We start from the raw sequence: 26,761 nt of genomic DNA on the forward strand, positions 1-26,761 counted from the left end.
ATGATGGCAATTTTCCCGAAATGTGAAAGGTATAGAAGCTGGTGTTACTGCCAAAGTCAGGGAAGACACCGGGCGATCCAGCGTCGTATAGGCCAATACCGCTGCGCTGCACAGAAGAATGAGCCAGATCCTGAAGAGCTACTTCCAAAGTAGAATACTGCTGTACGAGACGATCGAAGAGCAGAAATCAGGCCTCTATTCTCGGTCCAACTCTTTGGAACTGGATGTATGAAGGGGTCTTAACACTGCGGCTGCCCGCAAAAATCGTGCATTTCGCGGACGACGTGTCACTAACGGTGATGAGTGAGACACTTGGTGAAGTGGAGGTGTTGGTGACGGAGACAATAGAAGCGATCGAGAGCTGGATGAAAGGGGTCAAACTGCAAATAGCTTACCACAAGTCGGATGTGTTGATGGTCAGCAACTGCAAAGCGGTTCAGCGGATACAGATTACCATCGAAAGGCACGTGATTGCATCGAAGTCATAATCAACGACCGACCTTTAACAACCACGTTGATTACGCCTGCGAACAGTCGGTCTGTTATCTAATGTTTCGTCATCGATACTGCAATATGGGATCCCCATCTGCATCACCCTGGCGGAGGATATCAAGTGCTACAATCACTTGCAACGCAAGGAACGTGAGGAAGATGATGAGAATCGATTCGATGGTGAAGTGGCAGCAGGAATGGGGCAATACGGAGAAAGAAAAGTGGACCTACCGGGTCATCCCAAACCTGTCGATGTGAACTTCCACCGGAAACAGCTCCTGCCATGCCACGGATGCTTCAGGAAGTATCTTTATCGGTTCGGTACGCCACGTCACCATTGTGCCCGGAGTGTGAGAACGTCGAGGAGACACCGGAGAATGTGGTCTTCGAATGTCCGAGGTTTGAAGCGACGTGCAGGGAGCTACTTAAAACGGAAGGACCGGGCATCATCCCGGATAATGTAGCCTACAGAATGAAAAGCGATGTAAAGACGTGGAACGCAGTCAATAGGTGTAGATCATGACCGTCTTATAGCGAAAACGGCATGATGAACGTCGTGCAAAGGTTTCGGGAGAGCAATCACCGCCAGGGACCTCTCCGCAGGAATGAGCTAGATCCACCGTCGAACACTAGTTGAGTAGACTGCAATAGAGGACCGAGCAAGCGTCGTTGAAACGCCAGCGCACCGGACGCCATCTGTAATCGCCAGATCGACCATGGCACCACACCGGTTATTCCGATAGAAATATAGCGAAAAAAAAGCAGAATCGGTATTGGGAGAACTTTATTCGCCAAGGAACACTCCGTCAGCGTAAGCTAGATTCACCGCTGGGGACTAGACTGAGTAGACTGCAGCGAGACACCACCAGTCGCGGATAATCGGGGCACCAGTGAACCGGACGGCAGTGGCGGATCCAGAGGGGGGGGTCTTGGGGGTCCGGACCCCCCCCCCCCGAAATTTTTTAACTTCATGAGAAATTTTAAAGTAGTTTCTATTTTAAATTCATTCTAAATTCTAAAACATTCCAAACCAGATTCGTTCGCCAAAACTGATTTTAATTAAATGAGGGTATTACATATTACGTATTGTACAATGAATATTTCTAAATCAAAATTTCGGACCCCCTCCGAAATTTTTTTCTGGATCCGCTCCTGCCGGACGCCCTGCTTCATCGGAATCGTCGAACTGACCTCGGCACCTAGCTGATTCGCTCGGTTTCGGTAGAACTTTTCTTGCCGGGAAACTCTCCATCGGAGTAGTTCAGCTCTATCGTCAGGGACTAAACCTACACTTCTTACTACGCCACTGCCCTGAAGGATCGGCTAAACACTCAAGGCTGCTTGCAAAGGTAACCATGGGATCAGCTAGAGGCGACTACTTATTACGAGCGTAGATAGCGGCTTGGAGATGGGAACCAAAAGGTATGAAAGAAGACAAAAACAACAAAAATTAAAAAAGCAAGGACAACGTGCACGGACAGATTGAGGAACTAGTGATTAGCGTCTAATCCGCCGTAGCAGCAGCCGAATGCGAACAGTTCTGTGAAAAGAATAAAGGAAACACCAGGAGAGGAGGAGCAACCAGGAAGCCTAAGAAGGTCGGTGAAGGACAGCGAAACGGCCGACAATCGCAGAGTGAATGGTAAACCGAGATACCGTAGAAGATAAGAGGACAAAACAGAAACAAAATGAGGAAAAGAAGAAAAGGAAGAAAGAAGACCTTCGGCCACGCTAGTAGAATCATAGGGGAGACGTTCTCAGCCGGAAGAGATGGGAATGTTGGCGATGGAGGCGATCGACAAGATTGGAACCTGGATGCAAGGGGTGAAGTTGTAGATAACCCACCACAACGTGGAGGTGCTATTGGTCAGCAAGTCCAAAGTACTGCAGCGAGCTCAAAAGGTAGGGGAGCATGCAGGGCCGTCGAGAGCCGCGCCGGGCCCCGGGGTTCGAAGTACTGACGGGCCGTACCACATATGACTTCTTATTTCAACATCGATTAGAGGAACTATACAAATGCAACCGTTTCAATTAAACTATTTTTTATGAAAATTATTTATTTGATACGATTCAATGCGTTAGCTTACCAGAGTCGTCAGTATTTTAAATAAGTAATAGATGAAAAAATAAAAATAATAAAGGAATATTTGTTTGTGGCTGGCCATTAGAATGACTTGCGTCCGATTTGCCATTGCAATTGGAAACCTTTTTTGCGACATTGCCATACAGTCCATATCGCCATCGTTCATGCTCCCTTGACGCACGTTAATGCTACCATCGTTAATGCTGCTCAGAATCCGAGCTTAGAAAAATTGACATCCCTTCGTGAGCTTGAAAGAGAAATAAAATTCTATTTATGCCCGCCGCGATGAATCGAAGGTTTGTTTGTTTTCCTCGTCCGTCCGCTCTGAGATCATCAAGCAAAAGTGCACCAGATATAGATTATGCAGTTCAGTTATGCTCGAAAATGTAAAAGAACTTCAGCCTTCAAACTGTCCACATAATAACAAATGAATGCTTTGGTTTGTGAATGAATTTATATTTCCTCTGCACTCAACCATTCGATTCTGCATAAAATTTCAGTCAGTTTGGAAGTGAATGAATGAGGGAAGCATTGAAACTGAATATTGAATTCAGCAAATTAATCAGAAATAGGCAACTGAATGTAAAATTTCGCACCACTGATGCTGCCTTGTTTCTCATTGTTGGTACATGTTGATGATTTTGAGGCACTGGATGCAGCTATTGCAGTTGTCACTATGACCTGAACGAATTTTCTTTATTGGTTTCTGAACATGGTAAAATCGGTTTTGGAATCAGTTGTTACATTTGCGCCAACATTCAGAGAGAAAACATTCCGAATGCGATGAATGGGATCCAACAGCGAAGTCTGCTGTTAGAAAGACTGAGACAGAGAGTTGTGAGAGAAAGAGTTTCAACTTTTGGTGAATACTAATAGGTAGAATAAGTATCTAGTTCAATTCCCACATTTTTCTGCATCAAATATGTACACTGGAACCTCTATTTACGGACCAAGCCAAGGGTTCGTAGATTGAATTAGTTCGTTTTTTGGGATTTAGATCGTAAAAAAATCGCTTCACATTCTTATCAAAATTCGTTGGTTGAGCAACATTATCGATAACCCTAACAATATGGGTATTTCCGGAACGGGCTTGACAAGTACATGATGAAAATGGATATTTGGCACCTTTTTGAAATCCAGGATGGAGACTTCCGATTGAACAATAATCTCGATAACCCTAACAATTTGGGAATTTTTGAAACGGGCTTAATGAGTAGATGATAGAAATGGTACCTTGGAGCTATTTCAAACAATATCTGTATAAACTATGAGGGTATTTTTAAGCGGGTTTGCCGAGTAGATGAGCGATGCCCTTTTGAAGGCCAATATAGCGTCTTCTGGTTCAGAGAAGTTTTCTATAATCATATCATCCGCATCACAAATCAATATACCTATATCTATTCTATGATTATCTTTTTTCGAAAATGTCAATATTTTAGGTTATAGAGATGTCTTAACTGGAATTCACCATCTTGGTTTTCAAAGTGGCTTCATTCATTGATTTTCGTCATCTACTCGTCAACCCCATTCCGAAAATATCCAACTTTTATTAGTAACATTAGCTAAGAATATGATAAATTGTAAACAACTTCATACTGTACACTTTGACAAACACTTGCGATAAATGAAACCAGAATGGTTCTATTGCACTGTTGAATGAATCTAATTGGGTTACGTTCACGTACTTCAGAAAACCATTGGAACGATTGGAACGTAGTTATTATTATTGAGAGGGAAAAACCCGCGGGAGTGGATTTTCCAAAGCTCCTTCTCCCGTAGGCACAAAACCTCTATCTTTTAGGTATCAACATTTAACAAACAAACCAAATGATACAATGACTAACACTAAACACTGCTTAAAATAAACACTTCTTAAACTCTATCTTACATAGGTAAAGTATTAACATTAACATAAAAAATTGGCTAACACTATCAGGTTTGGGAAAGGGTGCGCGAAAACAATTTTTTTTTAAGAAGTGTGAGACAAATTGAAGTCAAATACATTGTAACATTGATTGAACACTCTACACATGCTACTGACGGGTTCATTTTTGCCATAATTAGTACGAGACACTGGAAGACGGACAAAAGAGTAGGAACGAAGGTTTCGGAGGCGAATATCAATGTTGAGAAGACGGAGTAAATCAGGGCAGTCAATGCGAGACAATAACAGATCAGAGACAAAAGACGCTTTGGTCACATTGCGGCGCAAAGACAGTGTTTCAAGACCAATGAGGTTGCAACGATCTTCGTATCTGGGCAGATTGTAGGGATCGCTCCAAGGCAGGTGGCGCAGCGCAAAACGCACAAATTTACGCTCAATACTCTCGATGCGTTGAATGCTGTTCTTGTAGAAAGGAGCCCAAACAACGGCGGCGTATTCCAGTGTGGAACGAACGAGCGAGCAGTACAACGTTTTTAAGCACTGTACGTTAGTGAAATGCTTAGTAACCCTAAAAATAACTCCTAGATTACGCGAAGCCTTAGACGAGATAAAAGCAATGTGATCCTTAAATGTAAGCTTTGAATCCACAAGAACCACTGAATCTTTCACTGTAGTTTCTCTTTTTAATTTGTTTTGCAAGATAGTGTAGTCAAATGTTACGATGGAGCGTTTTCGTGCAAACGTAATCACAGAACACTTCGAGGCATTCAAAACCATCCTGTTAGTCATGTTAGTCACCAATTAGCGAAAATGTCTAACTGAGATTGCAAAAACAAAGCATCAGAATAACTTTTAACTATATGGAATAACTTATAATCATCGGCATAAGACACCTTGAAGCACTTAATCAATGAATCCAGATCGTTTATGTATAGAAGGAAAATATAAGGACCGATATGGCTGCCTTGAGGTACGCCGGACGTTACGTCGAAGGATGAGGGTAAATGATTCCCGATTTTAACAGACATTTTACGGCCTGACAAGTAAGATCGAAGCCATTGGTTGATTTTATTAAAGGCGGTCGACAGATCGGTGTATATTGCATCAGCCTGCAATCGATCCTGTAGCGAGCGAGCGATAAATGAGGTGTAGGCTACTAAATTAGTGCAAGTAGATTGCCTGGGAATGAGACCGTGTTGAGTTTCTGAGATGTATCTAGAACAACAATGTGTCAAAAACTCGAGAACGATGAGCTCCAATAATTTCGATAGTGCACATAAAGATGCGATTCCTCGGTAATTGGGAACTTCGCTTTTGGATCCTTTTTTATAAACCGGAAAAACGTAAGATGATTTCCAGATGGTAGGAAACACTCCGGAACTTAACGATATATTGAAAACGACGGACAGAGGTAGGCAAAGCGACGACGAGCATTTTTTAATGATAGATGATGGGATTCCGTCAGGTCCAGGAGTGTTAGAACACTTGAGTTTTGTGCAAGCTTTTTGTACAATATCGGAAGATATCGTGAAATGAGGTCCAATACTAGTCCTACGGGGAATGTTGTCGGCTGCTGCGGAGACTTTTTGATTATTAAGAGTATCATTGGTAAAAACACTGCTGAATTGTTGGCGAAATAACTCACAGATGTCCGGCAATGAAGTCGCTTCTAAATCACCCAGCGACATAGAAGTGGGTAAACCTGACTCACGCCTCTGTTCATTAACGTAATTCCAAAACTTTTTTTGGATTGTTACGAAGGTGGCTCTGAATACGATGAAGGTAGGAATTGAAGAGAGACTTATTAAGTCTCTTGTAACAATGATTTAAGAAGATTCTGATTCTTTAGCATATCGGTTCGGTATTTCGAAAACTTTTTAGAGCTGACCTTTTGGCCAATTTAAACTTTTTTTAGTGTACGATTCGACCATGGAGGATATTCACAGCCATGATTGAGTTTTTTAGGAGTAAACTGGTCGATAGCATAAATCAGTACGTTCGAAACAATTTCAGCCGCTGCGTTTGCATCAGATTGTGGCAAGATTTCATTCCAATTGATACGAGACAAGAAAAGGTGCATTCCTCGAAAATCTGTCTTGCGATAGGCATATGTCAGTTTCTCAGTGGTATCTTCGAATGTACAAGGTACACATTTTCGGAGAAAACAATGAAGAGCAGGGTGGTGTTGGCATAGTTTAACGAGAGGAGCTGGAGCACGACAAACGGCAAAGTGATCGGAGAGCTCCTGGCTTCCAAAGCAAAGATCCAAAATACAGTTGTTGTCATTAGTGACGTCACATAGTTGAACTAGCCCCGCGGTGCTGTAACCGTCGAGTAGCTGAGTGATACACGTGTTAGTTGATGAGTGTGATGAGTCTGGGTACAGAAATGATGTATTATTGCGAACCCAATTAATGCTGCTAAAGTTGAAGTAGTTGATTGTAATAAATTTGCAGTGTCGACAGAAACAATAAACTTCATCAATTAAATTAAAATAAATTTAATTCAGTTAATAATGCGGGCCCCCAAAACGGACCCGGGCCCCAGGGTAGTTGCCCCCCCCTGACCCCCCCTCTCGTCGGGCCTGGGAGCATGTCAGCCTCAAAGCGGGCGCTGGAACTGCTGGGCGTAATGATCGATGACGCTATAAACGCTTTAGCCAAAATTATGCCGAACAACGCGGATCCAAGCAGTAGCCAGATGTGTCTTCTGGCTAGCGATACTGAAGTACGGAAACCCCGTCTGGATTGCGACGCCGGAGACACATAGGAATCGAGTAAAGCTGAATAGTATGTTCAGGCTCATGGTCATGTGGGTCTTCACTTAACGCAGAGACTATTGTGGCAGAGATGTATGCTATCAGCAGAGAAGTGACTCTAATAGTGTCGAAACTCCAAGCGAAAGTGGCAATTAGAACAGCAAGCTGGCAACACCAACTGGCATGACAAGGGCGAGTGGTTATAAACCCTGCATGTGGCCGTGAAGAAACACGTTCACGTCTCCAAGGGGTCCGAAGCTGGCGACGGTTCCGGGATCAACCTGCGAGGGTTGGATAGCGACCTGACTCAACGTGCGCAATGTACGCAGGGGGGCCAACAGACTCAAAGACAGCTGGAACCTAATCACAGTAACTCAAAGCTGGTGGTTTTTCAGGGTTCTTTTGAAGATTTTTTCTGCTCCATAAAAACATGCACAGACATTTGTTATGCTCGACATAGTGGATCGAATGATACATGGATTATTAGATCAATTGCTATTGAAAAACCCAAAAATGCAAAAAGTCGTAATTTTGATCAGTGCTGCGATATTTGTACGAAAGCTTCACAAAGTCCATGGAAACCATTAATAGTCCAAAGTTTGAACAATTTGTATTCAGTCCTTCAAGTTTACAGCCAGCATCGAAATAGTCCAACACATCTGGAAATCCGAAAAAAAGTGAAACAACAAACACTACCCGAAAATCGAAAATTTCTCGAGGACGTCATGGGGAGGGTGGTGAGGGTACAGGAATTATCCATACTTATCCATGGAGAAGAAAAAGGGGATCTAAAACAAAGTGTTTTCATCCATGTGGTATATGAACGGCCCCTTTTTTCAAATACGCTTTTTATGCATTGTAACTGCGTATCGTTAGAATCAGGACTACCATTTTAGATAGTTAGAATTACAAATGCAAGATTGTATCTTCGAAAAATACTTAGTTCGAATAAAATGGTTACTCAAATCGAGTCGCGTCAATGCAAAAATAATCAATTAAATAGTTTCCAAGTAATCACTCTACTCTAAAGGTACAAAAACTGTGCTTTTCATCAATCTTAAGTAGTTTTACTTCTGTGAGCAAGCCTTAATTCGGCTAAACAGTCATTTTCATCGAGAAAGTGCTGTTTTCCCCAATGAAATACTACAGTCCTAACTGAGACTGCATTTCACGAAGTTGTCTCAGCCGCTAGTTGCGGTTTTAAATGTTATAATATTAAAAAATCTAATAGCACTTCCAGATACAAACAATGATAAAAAATTACAAGAGTCAGCCAGCGAGTAACCGCGTTATCAGAATAGCATTAAAATTTTTGTGTACACTCTTTTATTTACCACGTTCACTATCGATGCACTAATCATTTTTCGAAGGCTTGTTTGTTTTGCACAACTTATTTTTGAAATTGCCACGAATTCACACTTACTTGTGGCATACAAAAAAACAAAAAAATGCTTCGTGATATTTTTTAAATTACATTTGTTATGAAAATGCGTGTTATGGAAAAAAGTTTCAACTGTACCATTTTTGCCTTCAACAGCATAATGGATATTGATATGTATCACAACTCTACTCTACAACTCTCCATGTGTATATTTTAAAGTCAATTAGATGCCCACCAATTTTAACTACCTCAATTAAGCCTTAACAAACTATATTATAATACCTCAGACAGCTTCAACTGGAAAAACTGAGCAGATTGTCTGGCAGCTATTGTCCAAGACGCACCATACTATCCAAACACAAACACTACAATCGCGTCCCTCCGATGGCTGTGCAATCATTAACACGATCCTTCTGCAACTGAACATTCTTACCCAAGTTTCGCTTTGATTCGGATCAAAAAGTTTGAAAATCAATTCCATGGCGTCCGAGAGCTACTCTTCTGTTTCCCGCGTTGCCCACCCGCGGGGATCACGGCAAAAACTCTGACTGAAGAAAGCCGTCTCCACTGCTCGACAGAACGGGGCGGCTCATGCTTGCTTACCACTCATGCACCTGAACCATCTCAATTAGGTGAAATTTTGTGCTGTGAAACGTAGAAACGGAGGAAGAAACGATAACTTTCCAACCAGGGTATGTACATACAATTCGCGCAGAGGCAAAATTTGCTGCAAATCTAGTCAAATATGTTTCAATCAAACTTTTGCCTACTTTCGTGGGTGACGTATGGTATAACATCTGAATCAAGGCAAGTGGGGATTCTTGGATTCACGTTTGTTACAGTCACGAACTATATGTGATGACTAGAGTTTGAAATAAAACAATGGTGAGACATTCAGTTGAGGATAAATTTTCTGGCAGGTGAAATGGATATTTTCAATATTATATACGCACGTTCGTACGTGAGAACAAACGGATGTTTAGAAAAGTTTCCTCCTTAGACATGCAATTGCCATTGTATCGTTGTGCAGAGTTTTGTTTTGTTTATTTAGTGATTTGTTGTTATTGAATGTGTGTTTTATCAACCCAAAAAACATTTCAAATGTCTGAAAATTCTATTCTTGCGGACACGTTTGTAACAATTGGAGGAATTCAGATAAAAAATAGTTAGATTTTTGTGGGACCCATAGGGGGTGCCAACCTTCCAGATTTATCTAGATTCTTCCAGATTTTTAAGCTTTATCCAGACAAACAGATTTATTTTTACCTTATCCAGATTTCAGAGAATATGTCCAAACTTATCCAGACAATATTAAAAATAACAGAAAAAGTTGCAACAATGCTTCGTTGATTCATAAACCCGTATTTGAGAATAGCTGGAAACACAACTGGAAGTTCCAACAATCCAAAATGCTGAAAATTCAGAGATTCAAATTTAATCCATTTGATGGATTCTCTATGCTGAAAATTAATCGTTTGAAATCAGAATTGACGAAATTACAAAATTTTCAAAAAAATAGGCCTTCAGACAATTTCAGACTTTTTATAAAAATATCACAGATTTTCTGAAAAAAAAAACACTTGGCATTCCTGCACACCCCTCTTCAGCAATGTAACATACCGCATTGGAAAACGTTAGGCCGTATAATCACTGTCATTGTATCGTTGTGAAGAAAATATTTGTATTATTCATTCAGTATTTTGTGGTTAATGAATGAGTGTTTTTATCCAACCCAAAAATGTTTAAGACTAAAAATCCTCTTTCAGGCACGTTTGCAGAATTAGAGGAATTCAGATACAAACTAGGTGTAATATTGTCAGATAGATACATATCTTACAGTTACTTTAGATACGAAAATAAATGACGGTGTCTAAGGTAGAACAATATTTTCACAAAAAAGCAATATCGCTGAAATATCTGAGCATTATTTTGAAATGGGTGATGATCAATTTTTATGATAGTTTCTTCAATTTAAACATTTAAGTGGATGAATTAATGGACATATCGTCGCTGTTGTGCTATCTTATGACAAACGCCATTTTGGGGTAAACTGAGTTAGATATGCCACATTACTCGTCTAATGAATCTCTATAAGATGGCGTTTCCAGAATTTTGAAATTTTGCTTGGTTACTGAAATATAACGAGAAAAGTGATTAGAAATTGTGAGTTTTTGCTTCAAATCATTATGTCTTGGGATTGGCTCAAGTTATAATGAAGTTTTAGTTGCTTTTATGTGTAAAAATGTCGTAGGAACACAATGGCATAATAATTTTCAAAAGAATAATACATGTATTGGGAGAAAAACGCAGTTTGAGCTTTAAACTGGTAATATAACATATTTGGCAACACTGTAACCAAAAATAACTATTTTTTCTAGATTCCCTGACTCATTTCCTTCAAAATGCATCCAACCGATTGTTTACAGACCAAATTAAACCAAACATATCAATAAAAGTTCCTAATTGGTGATTTTTTTCTATGGAAAATTTTCCATGCACGATTGTGACACGTCATACAAATTTTTTCTTCAATACACACCTATGACACGTGTGAGTGCGACTTTTGTTTACATTTTTAGTGAAAACTAGCAACATAGTCACCCGATCTTCGTAATATTTGAGAGATTAATAAAGAATAGGTAGAAGCATCAATTGTTTTCTCTGATTTGTTTCTACCATTTATAAGTTTCATGACATTCAATCTCAAACTTTAAAAATCGTTTTTCTCGAAATGTGAAAAATGGCGCTTGTCATAAGATAGCACAACAGCGACGATATAGTATCGAAAACACCACTGACCTAAACGTAAATAGCCTTCACGTTGATAATGAAACGTCTTGAAATCCGCAAAATAAAAAGTTAATTCACATTTCAGTTTTAAAATATTTTTGCTCGGGGTTCTTGTATTGCTGGTAGAAAAACATTATCGCAAACAAATAAGTATCGAAAATTTGTTCTCCTTCTATACATCAAAAATTCTCTTTCTAAAGGTCCAGAACCGTTTTTATTTTTGTTTTAGAAATATAATTAAATATCTAAGATTATAAACACCTGTATACTTCATTACTCATTTGTGAGGAGAATTAGGAAACTAACTCAAAAAAAACGTTTTTAATCCACCTAACAGTGTGATGAGACATTTCTTATAACTCTTATCACTCTCTTCGGATATTATATCGTTTGAGAACATTTAGAACTTGATGCTTCGCGATGTTTTTGATAACACATACTACATGGGATAGTGGCAGGACTCAGATAATCGCTCAAATCAGCATAGGACAACATCAGTGCGAGAAATCGCAAACCAAATCAATGGGAAAGCGAAAAAATGGCCCATAAAATAGGCATACAAACGAATTATTGTTAATGCTCTGTTAATAAAATATCTAAATTGTGGTGGGAAAACTGAATTTTCCTAAAGGGGTTATGTATATTGTACTGAGCCAAAAAAAATCGAATTTTTTTTTTTGAATCGATTTGAAGTTTATGCTTTACTCACATTTCTAACGCGACGGAGAACTAAGAAATCAACGCTTTTCCTTGAAAAGGACGATACTAGCAGTGATGCCATTCAAAGAAAATCAACAGTGAATATTTCCAGACTTGGTTTGATTTCTTATTTAAGAACTATTGTATTTTTTACATCCTAGATTGCATGATTCAGTGATCGAAACCCAAAACCTCATAAAGTATTTGAAATTATTAAATTAAAATTTGTTTTTGCTATTGAAATTGACAAAATGATAGTATCGCCCCTTTGGCGATTGTTTACTTTTTCGGTCCCACCTATCAGCATTGAAGTATCACCCTTAAGTTTTTTTACAATAACTACCGTTCTATACCAGCGATTTCGTCCGTGTTTTTTCAATAGAGATCATTGTTACTATTTACAGCTGGTATCAGCTTGATAATCCTAAAAAAATACGAAAATAACAGTTTCGCCTCTGCTAGCAAAAAAGTATCGCCCTGTTTGTTTGCATGGAGGGCGAAACTTTAAATAAACAAACAAAAATATAGTTTCGCCCGTTGTATTTTTTGCTGCAGTTTAAGAAAGCAATATCGTAGAATCCAAATTTTTAGGTTAATTTGTTGCGTTTCAAAGCCCTCATTCGCATGTATGAAAAAAGCCTTATGTTTACATTTGCAAGTATCGCCCTTTTCATAAAAAAGCGTTGAAATGGAATCGCAGCTCCTGATATTACGCTATCTCTGAAGTGCATGCGTGCATAGTTCCAAATTTTACTTCGACATCGACTTTTTCTAAAGGTGACTTCCCATTAGTATCCTTGATTTGAATTATTATCGCTAATCCTAATGCCAAAGAACAAATAAAAACCTCTCGAAAACGAACCGTTGGAAAAATCATCATCATTACTGGAATTTTCATTTTCACGAATCTTTTCGATAACCTTCCGTCACTTGCGTTAATGCACTGGGTGCACAGTGCTCTGAAAATCTAGCGAAATCGTCTTAGGGCACCAGCGGGTCTAATTCAGAGCTATCTGCGCGGCGAGTTAAATCTGTAAAGAATACTAAAAATTAATTTCTATTCCATAATTTTCAGTTCAGCAAATCGAGAGATCGTGCTCACCGCAAGCCATGAAAAATAGACTACGTTGTGAAGCGATGGTCACTATTTATTAAAAAATCACGGTTAAATAAAAAATTAAACTATTAAAAAATTTCAAATAGTTTGTAATTTTCACAAACTTATTAGGAAAAATTGTTTAATAAGCTTTCGTAATATTGTGTAGGAAAAAAGCTCAAAATTTCAGTATTTTCTCTATCTGCAACATATAAACCCTTAAGTATGAGAATTTGTCCGTTACATACACAGACACAGACACACACACACAGACATTGTCCCAAATCGTCGAGCTGAGTCGATTGGTATATAAGACTCGGCCCTCCGGGCCTCGGAAAAATTCTTGAAAATTTGAGCGTACTCTATACATTTCTTTTATAACAAATGTAAAAATGTTGTGAAATTGAGATTTGAAAATAAACTTTTAACTAAAAATGAGTTTGTGCTCTTTGATCATGCGTATGTCGTCGCTGTTGTGCTATCTTATGACAAGCGCCGTTTAGCATATTTCGAGAAAAACTATTTTTAAAGTTTGAGATTGAATATCTTGAAACTTATAAATGTTATAAACAATTCAAAGAAGACAATTGATGCTTCTATCCTTTGTAAAAAAAAAATATTTCAACATTGTAACCTCCTAGTTTTAAGATATCCAAAATCTAAAAACAAAAGCATTTGGCACCGCCAAGCTAACGCATTTGTGCCTATCAAATAAACGAAATGAACAAAAAAAAATAAAAAAAATTGATGCTTCTATCCATTCCGTATTAATCTCTCAAGTATTGGGAAGATCGGTTGACTATGTTGCGAGCTTTTACTATGAATGCAAATAACAGTCGCACTCACACGTGTCAAAGGTGTGTATTGATGACAAAATTTGTATGGCATGTCATAATCATGCATGGAAAATTTTCCATAGAAAAAATCATCAATTATTAACTTTTATTCTTATGTTTGGCTTCATTTGGTCTATAAACAATCGGTGAGATGAATTTTGAAGGAAATTAGTCAGGGAATCTAGAAAAACTGTTACTTTTGGTTACAGTGTTGCCAAATATGCTATTTTTCCAGTTTAAAACTTAAATTGCATTTTTCTCGCGATTCGTGTATTTTTGTTTTGAAAATGATTATACCATTGTGTTTCTCAGATAGTTTTACACATTATTTACATTTAAAACATATTATGCATCAAGAAAACTTGTGCCAATCCCCAGATACAATCATTTGAAGCAAAAAATTTCTCAGCACTTTCTCACCATATCTCAGTAATTAAACAGAATGTCAAAATTCGGAAAACGCCACTTTGTAGAGATTTTTCAGACAAGCGAAGTGGGATATCTAACTCAGTTTACCCCAAAATGGCGTTTATCATAAGATAGCACATAAGATAGATATCACATAGAGGAAATTTTTCACAAAGGGCAATCCGTTTGTTTGAGAAATCATTTTTATGTACACTAACTTCAATTATTACAACGTTTGTTAGTACATATGATATAAGAAGATTGATTCATTCGCAATGTGACTCTCAGAGCGAATAGACGTTTTTTTTTCAGTCTGTGAAGTGTAGCGCAATATAACAAAGCTAGCTAATTCGTTTTCAAGGATATCTTGAGCATTCTCCACCTATTCGAGGTTTTTCGAATTTTTTTTCCTCCTGTCTGTCCGCGTTAATCGTCATTCAACCAACAGAGCAGTGGCAGCATGTCTTAAATCGTGAGCTTCTTTTATACCGTTATAAATAAAAGATAAGTACCGCTATTATATTACGTTCCCCTTTCTTGGTTTTATTACTAACGTGCACTGGGCAATCATCGCCTGAAGTGATTGACAACGCTGTTCGAGACGTCCCTTCTGACATTTTCAACATGGATGATTTCGTCATCGACGATGAAATGTTTCGTTCGGCTATCCAGAAGACAAAAGCGTCCTTCGATCTCGGTTCGAGTATTATGCCTGTAGCTGTATTGAAAAAATGCTCGGACAACACTAGCGCTATTTTTACCATTTTTTTGTTAACCATTTTTGTTAACGACCTATTGAGTCAATTTGTCAACAGTTTTTTCGGCATTTAATTAGCAAGGGACTGGAAGGTGAAGTATATTTTTCAATATTTAGAGCCATAGTACGCTTGTTCGGACATGCCGTAGACTCAGGTGATTCGCATTTCTAATGCCAAAAGACCCTGACCCCTACGGTAGCAGACAAAAGGTTAAGTCGCCGGTGAGCTCTAAGCTTGCATATATGATCCTTCCACGCTTTTCTAAACTTTCTCCTTTCAACACCTTGCTCGCCCTTGAGTACTATGGCTCTAAATATTGAAAAATATACTTCACCTTCCAGTCCCTTGCTAATTAAATGCCGAAAAAACTGTTGACAAAAACACTAGCGCAACTTTTCAATGTGTCGCTCTAGCAGCAAACGTTTCCAGTGCACTGGAAATGTTCGACACTAATCCCTATTTTCAAAAAAGGCGACAAGCGTAACGTTGAAAATTACCGTGGAATTACTTCGATTGGAGTTGAATCAAAACTGATTGAGTCACTGGTTAACGAAACACTATTTGCTTCCTGCCGAAACTATATTAGCATCTGTCGGCATGGTTTCTATCCTGGCCATTCGGTGGAAACCAATCTAGTGAGCTTTACGTCATTTTGTATGAATAATATGTGCAAAAAACTTCAAGTGGATGCAATATATACAGATTTGAAATCCGCCTTTGACAAAGTGAATCACGATATCTTGATTGCCTAACTGAAAAAACTTGGCTGCACGACTAGGTTTTGTGAGTGGCTTCGATCATATCTCGTTCATCGTCAAGTTGCTGTTTGTATTGGCACTGCTCAGTCTGATTGCTTTTCGAACAGCTCTGGAGTTCCTCATGGTAGTACACTCGAACCGCTACTATTTTCGCTGTTTATTAACGACGTTGCTGGTATTTTAAATCCTGGTGGCAAACTATTTTTCGCTGACGATGTTGAACTATATTACGTAATTCGTGATCAGTCCGACTGCCTGGTATTGCAAGCCGTTCTGGATACTCTTAACGACTGGTGTGTGCGAAATATGATGGTTTTGTGCATTCCCAAAGCAGTGTCATCAGCTTTCATCGCACTAGGAACACCATCCCTTTTGATTATTTTCTGTAAATCAGCTACAACGTGTTGACTGCATCAAAGACCTTGGAGTAATACTAGATTATAAGCTATCTTACCATCGTCACTTCTCTGCTACAATCGACAAGGCCAATCGACAACTGGGATTCATGCTTAAGATATCCAACGAATTTCGTGATCCTTTGTGTTTTAAAGCTTTTTTCTGTTCATTAGTGCGTTCGATGCTAGAATTTGGCAATATCGTTTGGAATCCTTACCATGCTGTTTGGATCAATAGGATCGAAGGCGTTCAGAGACGGTTTGTCAGGTACGCTCTGCGTTTCTTGCCATGGAGTGATCCGCAGAACCTGCCGCCGTATGAAGACCGCTGTCGTTTGCTAGGCTTGCACACCCTTGCTGAAAGGAGAATGACATCGCATGCAGTCTTTGTGGCCAAATACTGCTGGATTAATACGATGTTACTGACCTACTAGCACAAATGAATTTCTATGCGCCATATCGTACTCTTCGCCAAAGAATTATACTTGTTCTTGAAATGAGACCAACTGAATATGCTGCCAACAGTCCTAACATCGCAATGGTTCGGAGATTCAACGAGTTTTCCGAACTATTTGATTTTAACCTCACCGCATCTGGATTTAGAAGACGAATTGAATCACACTAGTTTTAAGAAATTTCATTAGGACATTAAATGTTAGAAGAATAAATTTTTTACAAATACAAATAGGCCCGTGCAAAAATGACTTCCCCTGATAATGATTCACGTCACGATATCGAAACGAAATCGACTTCCCGCCTCAAGGTACATCCATGCTCGTTCACCGGGCCTTACGCGATCTTCTTCCGGGCTAAAGACAAAAAGCGTTTGAATTTTTTGCAGATTTCTAGATTTTTGATGGAACGCCCATTCCTCTCTTAATATTTCTGTCACGGTCGAGTAGGACCGTGCCAGAAATATCAAGAAAGGAAAGATGGTGGTAAATAGTGTGAAGAAGGCAAATGATATTACTGGCTCTGGGCCCTTTACGAAGAAATACAGAGTATATGTACCAGCTAATCAGGTGGAAATCAGTGAAGTCGTCTCCAAATCGAGTGTGAATTGCGCTATACATACTTCAGGCAGTGAAGATACTGGGTTGCATTAAGCATCAGTCGCAGCTGACGGAAAGAGGACCTATGACAACTCAGATTCCAATCCTGTGACCTTCACCGGGTCTGCTTTACTTAACTCCTCTCCTCTTTGACAAGGGTCGGCTACCTGTTCGCCGTGGGTCACGAACTGTACTAATTGTAAACAAACGGTACACACAGACTCCCATTGTAGCAATAAGGTTTGTTGTGGGAAATGTGCTAGGAATCATGTGGATGATTCCTGTGGAAAGGATATAGAAAAGTGTCTCTACTGTGGGGGAAACCCACATGATCTCCCGCCATGTCCCGCGTACAAACAGTGCGAGGAGAATCTTAAGCGTTCCCTTCAGGGACGCTCTAATGCTAAAGATAGCTATGCCATCGGCCTCTACGAACATTTATGCTAACTTGTCTACTGACGAAGGCGACTGTGATGAACCCCAGGAGGAAACATCGTCTGCTGTGACTAGAAAAATAGACAAAGGGGGAATATTTCCTCTCCTAAGCTTCGTTGTAAAGGTGTCTATTCAAGGTACCTCAAAAAACTACTCGAGGAAGTACTGGTGCTAAACCGAATCGCCTTGATGTCAAAGAGAAAGGTACAGGAAAAGTTATCGGCCTTTTGAAAAACCTATTGTTGTTGATGGAGAAACGCGAACAACTTTTGAAAAGGTGGCAATAAAAAAAAATAATTGTGTTGTTAAAACAAAATTGAAAATATCTCGAAAACTACATTTTTGAACATTTTCGTTATAAGCATCTTGATTTAAAATGTCGTTTAAAATCATATTCAAAAAGAAAATTGCATTTTTTACTATAAATAGTATGATTTATAAAAATATGTCAAAAGTTGTTGTTAAGAAAACTTTTTTATTGAAAGCTTCTCCATGATCCGCATATGCTGAAAAAGTTTCTTTTACGTCTTTAAAACGATAAACATTAGATTTTTGACATTTTATTATGGAGCAACGCGAATAACTTTATAAAAGGGCATAAGCACACGAATAAACTGTTTTGGTGGAAAAAATCCAAATATCTCGAAAACTATCGCATAATTTCGAAGATTTTCGTTAATCTCATTTTAATTTAAAACGATACTTAGAATTGAATTCTGTAATAAAATTATAGTTTTGTATGTCATTCAGTATGGAATTTAAAAATATGTATAAAGTAATTGTTAGAAAAAAATTTTTTACCGATAAGTTCTCCATCATACAATCACATTCAAAATGTTTCTTTTCTCTTTAGGTTTATGTTGAAAATATATAAAAAATTAGAAAAAATGGGTTTTTTGCAATTTAAATTTTGAACAAAAATTTTTGTTTTTGTGAAAAATGATACAACATTTTTTTCATTGTATATTTATTTTCGTACAGAGCTGTTCATTTCCTGTAACTCGCTCTCAGAAAGCTTTGCTGTATAAAATACAGAAATAGATCAATTTTTTTTTTGAAATTTATGCACGTAGAAATGTCTACTGCCTATTGGAAAATTGCTCTTGCATCAAAATATTGCAATTGTCAGAGAAAACCATGAAGATTCATAAACCGAACACAACTTCAAAGTTTCGTTCGAATCGACGATGGTCAAATTTTGTGGTCGGCCGGTTTCTCATGGAATCCCTCTCTTTCACAAACGGCCCTGCGCTTACGAAACCAGAAACAGTATAGACGAGAGCGTGGTATATTCAAACCGTTGGATATTCGATTTCCCCAAGAAGGTTTGTCCAGGTTCCGCCCCCGCACCGCGCAGCTTCTCCTTACGATAACGCAAACGATACACCGTTTTCGATGGTGGGGTTCACACTTGCTCTCTTGTCATGCAACAATAAAGCCCCACGGCCAGGTAGAATCAAATGTAACTTGTTGAAGAATCTGCCAGACTCCGCCAAGAGACGCTTGTTGAATTTATGTAACAAGGTTCTCGAAGGTAACATTGTCCCTCATGACTGAAGGCAAGTGAAGGTCATCGCCATCTAAAAATACCAGGAAAACCAGTCTCCGACCACAACTCGTATCGACCAATTGCAATGCTGTCCTATATTCGAAAGTTGTTTTAGAAAATCATCTTCTTGTTGTTCAACATCAGCACATTTCGAGGAAATTGCCATCATTTGAACACTTCTGCAGTAGCATCCTGGACATGTGCGGATATGCCAGGATCGCAGCTTTCAGCGCCACGTTTGGTTTTCCATCCGGACCGGGGGCTTTCTTTTATTTCAGTCGCATCGAAGTTTCTTTGAGCTCGTCGTTAATCGTGTGCCACTCGGCTGTATTTGCTCCTTATTCTTCGCCGTACGATGTCGATGAACAGGTAGTTGGATCGTGCTTCGAGTAGAGACCCTCAACGATTATCTTTAGCTTACTCGGGCATAGTTCAGCTGGTAATTTAATTCTGTATTCCTATTTTTATGTAAGCTTATGTATTTTTGTTACGGGTATTCAATAGAAAATGAGAATGATTTCAATACCTTTCTGTAATTAAAGTAAAAGGCGTATTTTTTCCCCTCCAAGAGAATTGCTCTCTGGACTCCCTAGGAGCTAGAGTGAAGCCAAATCTACCTATCGAACAGTGGCTACCTATCGTGCAAAGCAAACAAATATTCTTCTTTCGGAGAACATGCAAGAAGAGTATTAGTGTTTAAAAAAATAATATCCTGGTGAAATCTTTCAATCTACTAAACAAAACACTGTATTCAGTTTATTTTACTTTTTTGTAATAACGTAAAATAAATTACATGAATTAGTGTTATGAATAATCGGCTATAAGCCACGAAACAGTAGGTTTTCAATTCACTCCATATTAATTTATTGTGTAAATTGAAGTCGCTCAAAGTTACAGCAAAAACTGTGGGTGCTAGGAACAAAGAAGAGGGTATCATTTTAGGAATTGTTGCGCATTCATCTGTACGGGACTCTATATACCACAGACTCTAGGTGGCATGTTTCTTTTCGCTCGGGTGCTGTCAGTTCAGTCGAAGATGGCATCGAAACAGCAAGCACTCCGCGAGCATATTGTACGGTTTTACGAAACGCAAGGTCATCGTGGAAAAAAGTTTACGGTAGACCACTTTCAAGAAGAAAACGTGCCCCCGAGTACAGTTTACCGGATCCTTGCATCCCTGAGCGTGAAGCGAAAGGTCGGTAGCGGCCGTCCGGCGAAGATAATGACGAAAAAGAAAAGGAAGAAGGAAGCGTTGAAAAGGCTGTTCGACAACAAGGACGGAACGAGTTGGCATGGCACCGGCGGAAAATATCAATGCTCCCATACCTTGATTCACCGAACCCTCAAGATGGAGCACATCATCTGCGATTGTGAAGTCGCAATGCCGGTTGATTACGAAGAACTACCGCGGGACGTCGTTCGTGCTGGACGACGAAAGTTACTTTCCGCTCCACATATAAGGAAATTTCAGCTACTATTTCAGTGACAAGTCGGCCACACAACCCCCCCCCCCTTCCCCCGAAGTAAAGTAGCATAAGTTTAAGCATAAATTTGAAAAAAAAGTCTGGCCATCAATCAACAAGTGTACCAGAAGAAAATTCTTCTGCCGTTGTTAAAGGAGCATCATGGGGATGGGATGTACGTCTTCAGATAAGGCGTCTTCCCATTACGCCAAGAAGACGCTGGAGTATCTTGAGCAGAAAAAGATACCGTACGTGCCGAAAGAAAGGAACCCGACCAACTTGCCAACTTGCCCCAGTGCCGTCCCATTGAGGATTTTTTCGGCTCTCTCAGTGCCCTAGTGTACAAAAATAATAGGCGGGCCAATGATACGAAGCCAGGATTCGGAATTTTTAATAAAAAATACGGAATTCGCTGAAACTTTTTTTTGTTTTTTAACTACTATCTAACTACTACTAAGTACTAAAAAGTTGCGCGCACGAGATCCAATATTACTACAGTAATTCTTGTTTGCATTTTTATTTTCACAAGTATTGTAAACATATAAAAGATCCACGGCTCCGTTAAGCTACCGCTATGAGCCGTGTCAAATAAACGAATTAAAAAAAATAATGTTATCCCTCTTGTATATCAAATTGGATTCCTAGATTTATGATAGGTGCAAACGTTTTCACATTAAAACTATTGTTCCCACTCTTCTATATAGCATTGTATTTCTAGTTTTAAGATGGCTGTAAAAAAATTTTTCGTGTGAAATTTTTTTTTACATTGTAACCTTCTAAATTTGTGATATCCAAAATATAAAAAATTGACACCTCGAAGCTTACGCTTTTGTGCGTATCAAGTAAACGAACTGAACGAACATGTACAGCAAACCAGGGCAGCCAAAAAAGTTAATCTGAATAGTGGTCGCAATCGTAAAATTTCCCCTAAAAGGAAAAAAAAATTGATTGCGAAATAATGTATAGCCCCAATTCATCTTCTCCTTTTCGCGAAAAAAAATTGACGCATCTGAGAAGGAAATCCAAATTCAAAATATCCAAACTATCAAATACCCGATTTGGTTCGAAAAAGATGGAACATAACCGGAGTGTCGTGACTACTCGTTTGACTTGTAATTCAAATCGAATGATACTCAATGGAATATGTGGGAATGTTTCAAGTTATACTTTATAATAATTATGGTGGTTCTGAAAAGAACCTTTGGTGTTGACGTCTGCGTTGATAGGGGATGCGCTGGATTCTAAGCTCGTTCAGACATTCATTCAAGAAATGAACAAATTTCATATTTTCTTGCTTTGAAATATCAGTGTTAAAATCGCTCGAAACAACTATCGGAATCTTTTTCCTAGCATACAGAAATGTATCACGCTTAGCGAAAAACTAAGGACGGGTAATGTCCGGGACATAACCACGATGATCATTAGTGGCTCGCGGTTGTATGGGAAAACTTCAAAATGATTTAAACTAGCGGGTACAGCACTTTTTGAGTTCCTTTTGTGGTTTCAAATGACTGTGCAAAATTTGGTAGCGGTTGGTTGCTTCCCGGGTTTGCGCATTGCGTTCAAAGTTTGCATGGGATTTTATATGGGGAAATTAATTATTTTGCATTTGCGTTAATAAAGATCGCTATTTCACTGAATATGAAAAACCAGCCTTAAAAAACCATAGTTCAAACCTTTGTTAACAACTTTGTCGAAGACCGTAACTAGCTACGAGTTTTCAAAAAATTGTTATAACGATTTTAAAACTTATGGTGAAATACAAATGCAGAAATTGAATACTTTTTCCAACACTGCCGGTGCACCACCGACATCGACATTAAAAACTTAAATAAATGAGAATATATTCATCGCAGAGACTTGGTCCCTTGGATTGAATTGATTGTCAGAATGAATTGCTGAATATCATAGACGTAGTCAGAAAATGAAAAGAAGAAGGGGGGGGGGGCGTCATGTGTAATCCCCAGTCCCTGTTTAGATTGTTTTGTATAAGACAAAGAATCATTACGTCCTTGTAAATGTCAACGACTGAACTTTCTTAATATTTTGATAGACCCAAATATGAATCATACTACAATCTTTGTTGTGGGAAATAACATTTACAATATTTAGAATTTACACCTACAAATGCATGTGTTGTTTTTGCTTGGGGCAAAAACTAACTCAAGTGTGGAAATCGCGTTGGGTTCTAACCTGAAGTATATTTCTGGTTCGCCAACATCACCTCTGTTTTGCGTGAATCTAACTCAATTTCATAAAAAAACGCTTGTTTGAAATAACTATCCTGGTTTAGTCCCTAGATTCTCAATCGAAAACGTCAATAGAAACAATTCCGAGACTGCAAGAGATCTAAGAATATGCATTTTTTGAAATTCTGACTATGAAGGCTAAGAAATAGGGTTTTAAAATATGTAAAACTTATAAACTGCTGTACCATTTTAAATGAGATAACAGTAGAGCCCTTAAATAGTAGCACTCAAACACGTAAGATTAATTTTTAATTCGGCGGCTTAAACCTGCGTTGAAGATGTGCTCCTTATATTATACTAAACTATCTGAACAGGGAACTGGGGAGTACATAAGCCACACCCTTTCTTGTTTTCATTTTCTGACTACGTCTATGTTATTCAGCAATTCATTCTGAACATTTCATTCAAAGGTACCAAGTCTCTGCGATGAATATATTCTCATTTATTCAAGTTTAAAGTATCGGTGTCGAGGTGCACTGACAGTGTTGGAAGGAATAATTAATTTCTGCATTTGGATTGAACCATAAGTTTTAAAATCGTTATAACTATTTTTTGAAAACTCGTAGCTAGTTACCGTCTTCGACAAAGTTGTTAACAAATTATCGTTTTATAAGGCTGGTTTTTCATATTGAGCGAAATAGCGATGTGTATTAACGTAACTGCAAAATAATTGATTTCCCCATATAAAATCCCATGCAAACTTTGAACGCAATGCGCAAACCCGGGAAGCAACCAACCGCTCCCAAACTTTGCACAGTCATTTGAAACCACAAAAGGAACTCAAAAAGTGCTGTGCTGCAAAATGTCATTTTCGAGCCACTCTAATGATCATATTCTTAAAATTCTGCTTGTATCTCTTTCAAATAGTTAAATTTTACGCATTAAGTTTAATTCACCGGGCTCAGCGAAATTTTCCCGTTCGTTAATCTATTCAGTAAAACAATTTTATTACCGAGTTCTCCGCATTGAATACAGGTCAATAATTTCATATAATGATTTCAACAAGCAGACAATGTACATGTATGACAAGTGGGAGTGATTTGAAATGGTTTTAGTGGAGGTAACAACATAAAATCGTGTATTGGACATTTTACAATGATTCTCCTTAACCCCGCAAAACCACGGGGTTGGCAGCAGAGGGTTAAGTTGTATGGAAGAGATGACAGTTATTATATAATAACTAAAAATATAAAATTGTTCTATAAATTGCAAAGTTATTGCCGTGTTAATGAAATATGTGGGAAGATTTGAAATAGCTTCGAAGTGTGGTCACGACACCCCTGTTATTTCATATACATTATCAACCCATTTTTTCCATTATGCATTCGTCCTAATAAGGACGGTTTGTAGATAACTATGGTGATACAAGACGAGAATCTTTTGAAATGATTCAAACCTTGCCGACGATTTGTTTCTACTGCGTACACACATACGAACATTCTCCTTTCGCAGCTCATACCGAATGAGCACGCTTTGCATCAAGGCGATCCCTTTCATTAACTTTTCGGTGCAGATAGAAGGCCATCCTTTTGTGCGATAAATGAAAGTATTTTTATCATTCGTTTTGGTGTAGCTTTCGCTTAGTGCCACATTCACTGATTTTCTTGGAAGGATTTGCAAAAACCATCGGGTTTGTAGATTAATTTGAAAAATATTTTCTTATATTATAATTATTTTCAATTACACAAATTAATAAAAGGAACTTCCTAATAAAATTCTTTTCCATTATATATTCATCCTAAGCACGGTTTGCATATAACTATGACACAAATCCATCAACAATTAACAGCGCTAACGGAAAATAAGCACCACTAATTCTTTACAAGTATTTTGTTAGTCCTGAAAAGGACTGTTGGCAACATTAGAGACGAGCGAATTTACTTATCTTCTTCGGGCAGCTTTCTTGGCAGGTTTGCGGCCTTTATTGGCTTTGGAGTCTTTGGCTTGTTCGCTGCACCCTTCAATGTTTTGGTGGCATTTTTAGTGGCAGTTGCTACCGCCTTTTCAGTGACTGCGTTTCTTAGCCTTTGGCTTTTTGGCCTTCTCACCGCCACCACCTCCACCAACGTTTTTCTTCTTCTCTCCGGTGGTAGCCGATTTGATTGGTCGTCCGATGCAGCTTTTCACGACCACGCACGTCTGTTATGCACTACGTCTTACACACGTCTGGCTTAGAGAAAAGCTGCGACACCCCTATTTAAACAAATTTTATATACCGAAGAACGTATCGGTAGCAAGCGTCGAACATTTTCCTACCGATTTATGAAACACGTACGTAACGCTTTCGCTAATATGCACTACTACTCGCTTTCTCGCTCGTTCTCGTGCCGTGCATGAGCCTTTTCTTTCTGTCCGGCTTCTAATGGCAAAACCAAAACGAATATGCCGGCTTTCCCCCACCAACTACTCTCGTCAAGCAACACAATAGGAATAATCATAGGAACAAACATGTAGTGGACCTATATTCAAAACTTTTCATCATTTTATTGTTCGGTTGGTGCACCATATTGACGGCTCTGTGCGAGATGGGCTGAAAAGTTTCACTTTTCCGAGTCGTTTTCGAAAGATTTTTCAAAACAATATTTTTCCATTTATAATGAATGTCCTACATATTTCAAAATTTAGTACAACATTGGTACACAAAATGCCGAAGAAATTGATTAAATCCATTCATTACAACAAAAGATATAAGCGTTCAAAACCTTACATCATTTTTCTTTCGAAATTTTGAAAAGGGGCCCCTATATTGAAAGGTAAGTCGTTAGTCACGACAAAAGAAATCCTACTATGGAAGGTAAATTTCTCGACAGTCCTGCTTTCGCACCCCCGCCTAGCACCTCCAGTGATACCATACGCATTTAATTCAGCACGTCAATAACAGAACAGTATGCTTCTCAAACTGACACGCTTATTTTCAAGCTTGTTGATTTTCTCATACACACAATAAATTAACATTCGCTCGGGTGAAACTGTTTGAAAAAATTCCACCTGCAATAAGCTAAGAATCGTCCATCCGCCCATCAACTTGCTGGGCATGCCATTTTCTCAATAAATCCAACTGTATAGCGATTTATTGCCAGCATTTTTTTTTAAATTTGAATAACTTCTACAGCCAAAAATACACGTCTGACATTGATGTAAAGGTTGAAAACGCCATTCATAGAACTACATAATGCGCACCAACAGAAACCAGCCTATCATCATTTCAACACGATCGGTTCAACGCAGCTAATAAAAACAGGATAAAACTTTTTCTCCCACTACCTCACCTTGATCTTCCAACCCTTCGTGAGAGACATACCCCGCCGCAGTATTATCAGTGCCAGATAGTAATTGAGTCCTTGCGCATATCGCGAACAATGTTTACAGTTTGCATCGGCTGAACCCTGGGACACTTCCACCAGCCATTCGAGGCAAAGCATTAGTACTATTTCTCCGATCGGTTAGCTGGTACCGCAGTTTATGCTCTTTATTCGTTGTTTTCCCTTTACACTGTTTTCACGTCTGGAAACAATCGCACGTGCACTGACATCTTCCGGAAAAATAATTGAAACTTTAGAATTGTTTCCCTTCGTTAGCATTAGATAGCGCTGGGGTTGCACAGTAACATCTTTACTGGAATGTTCACTTTTTTGGTCACTTGGGTGCACCGCGTGCGGCTTTGCTCATGATTG

At 38.8% G+C, this 26,761-nt stretch overlaps 1 protein-coding gene across 6 annotated transcripts in view; it reads right to left on the reverse strand.

Annotated features, from left to right (window-relative positions):
• The window catches only part of LOC131681539 (serine/threonine-protein phosphatase 6 regulatory ankyrin repeat subunit A), a 243,902-nt gene that overhangs the window by 122,126 nt on the left and 95,015 nt on the right, over positions 1 to 26,761 (reverse strand). For 2 of the 6 annotated variants that reach the window (XM_058962370.1, XM_058962369.1), the window contains exon 1: positions 8,882 to 9,005. The exons of 3 other annotated variants lie outside the window; for them this stretch is intronic. Coding sequence is in view for 1 of the 3 variants with exons in the window: in XM_058962367.1 (XP_058818350.1) it covers positions 26,357 to 26,509 (153 nt within the window). In the remaining 2 variants the exon portion in view is untranslated. Of the gene's footprint in view, positions 1 to 8,881; positions 9,006 to 26,356; positions 26,744 to 26,761 lie in introns of those variants that run through there. One more of the 6 variants, XM_058962367.1, reaches the window with a different exon arrangement.

Source organism: Topomyia yanbarensis, chromosome 2 (assembly GCF_030247195.1).
Source record: "Topomyia yanbarensis strain Yona2022 chromosome 2, ASM3024719v1, whole genome shotgun sequence".
Taxonomy (NCBI): Eukaryota; Metazoa; Arthropoda; class Insecta; order Diptera; family Culicidae; genus Topomyia; species Topomyia yanbarensis.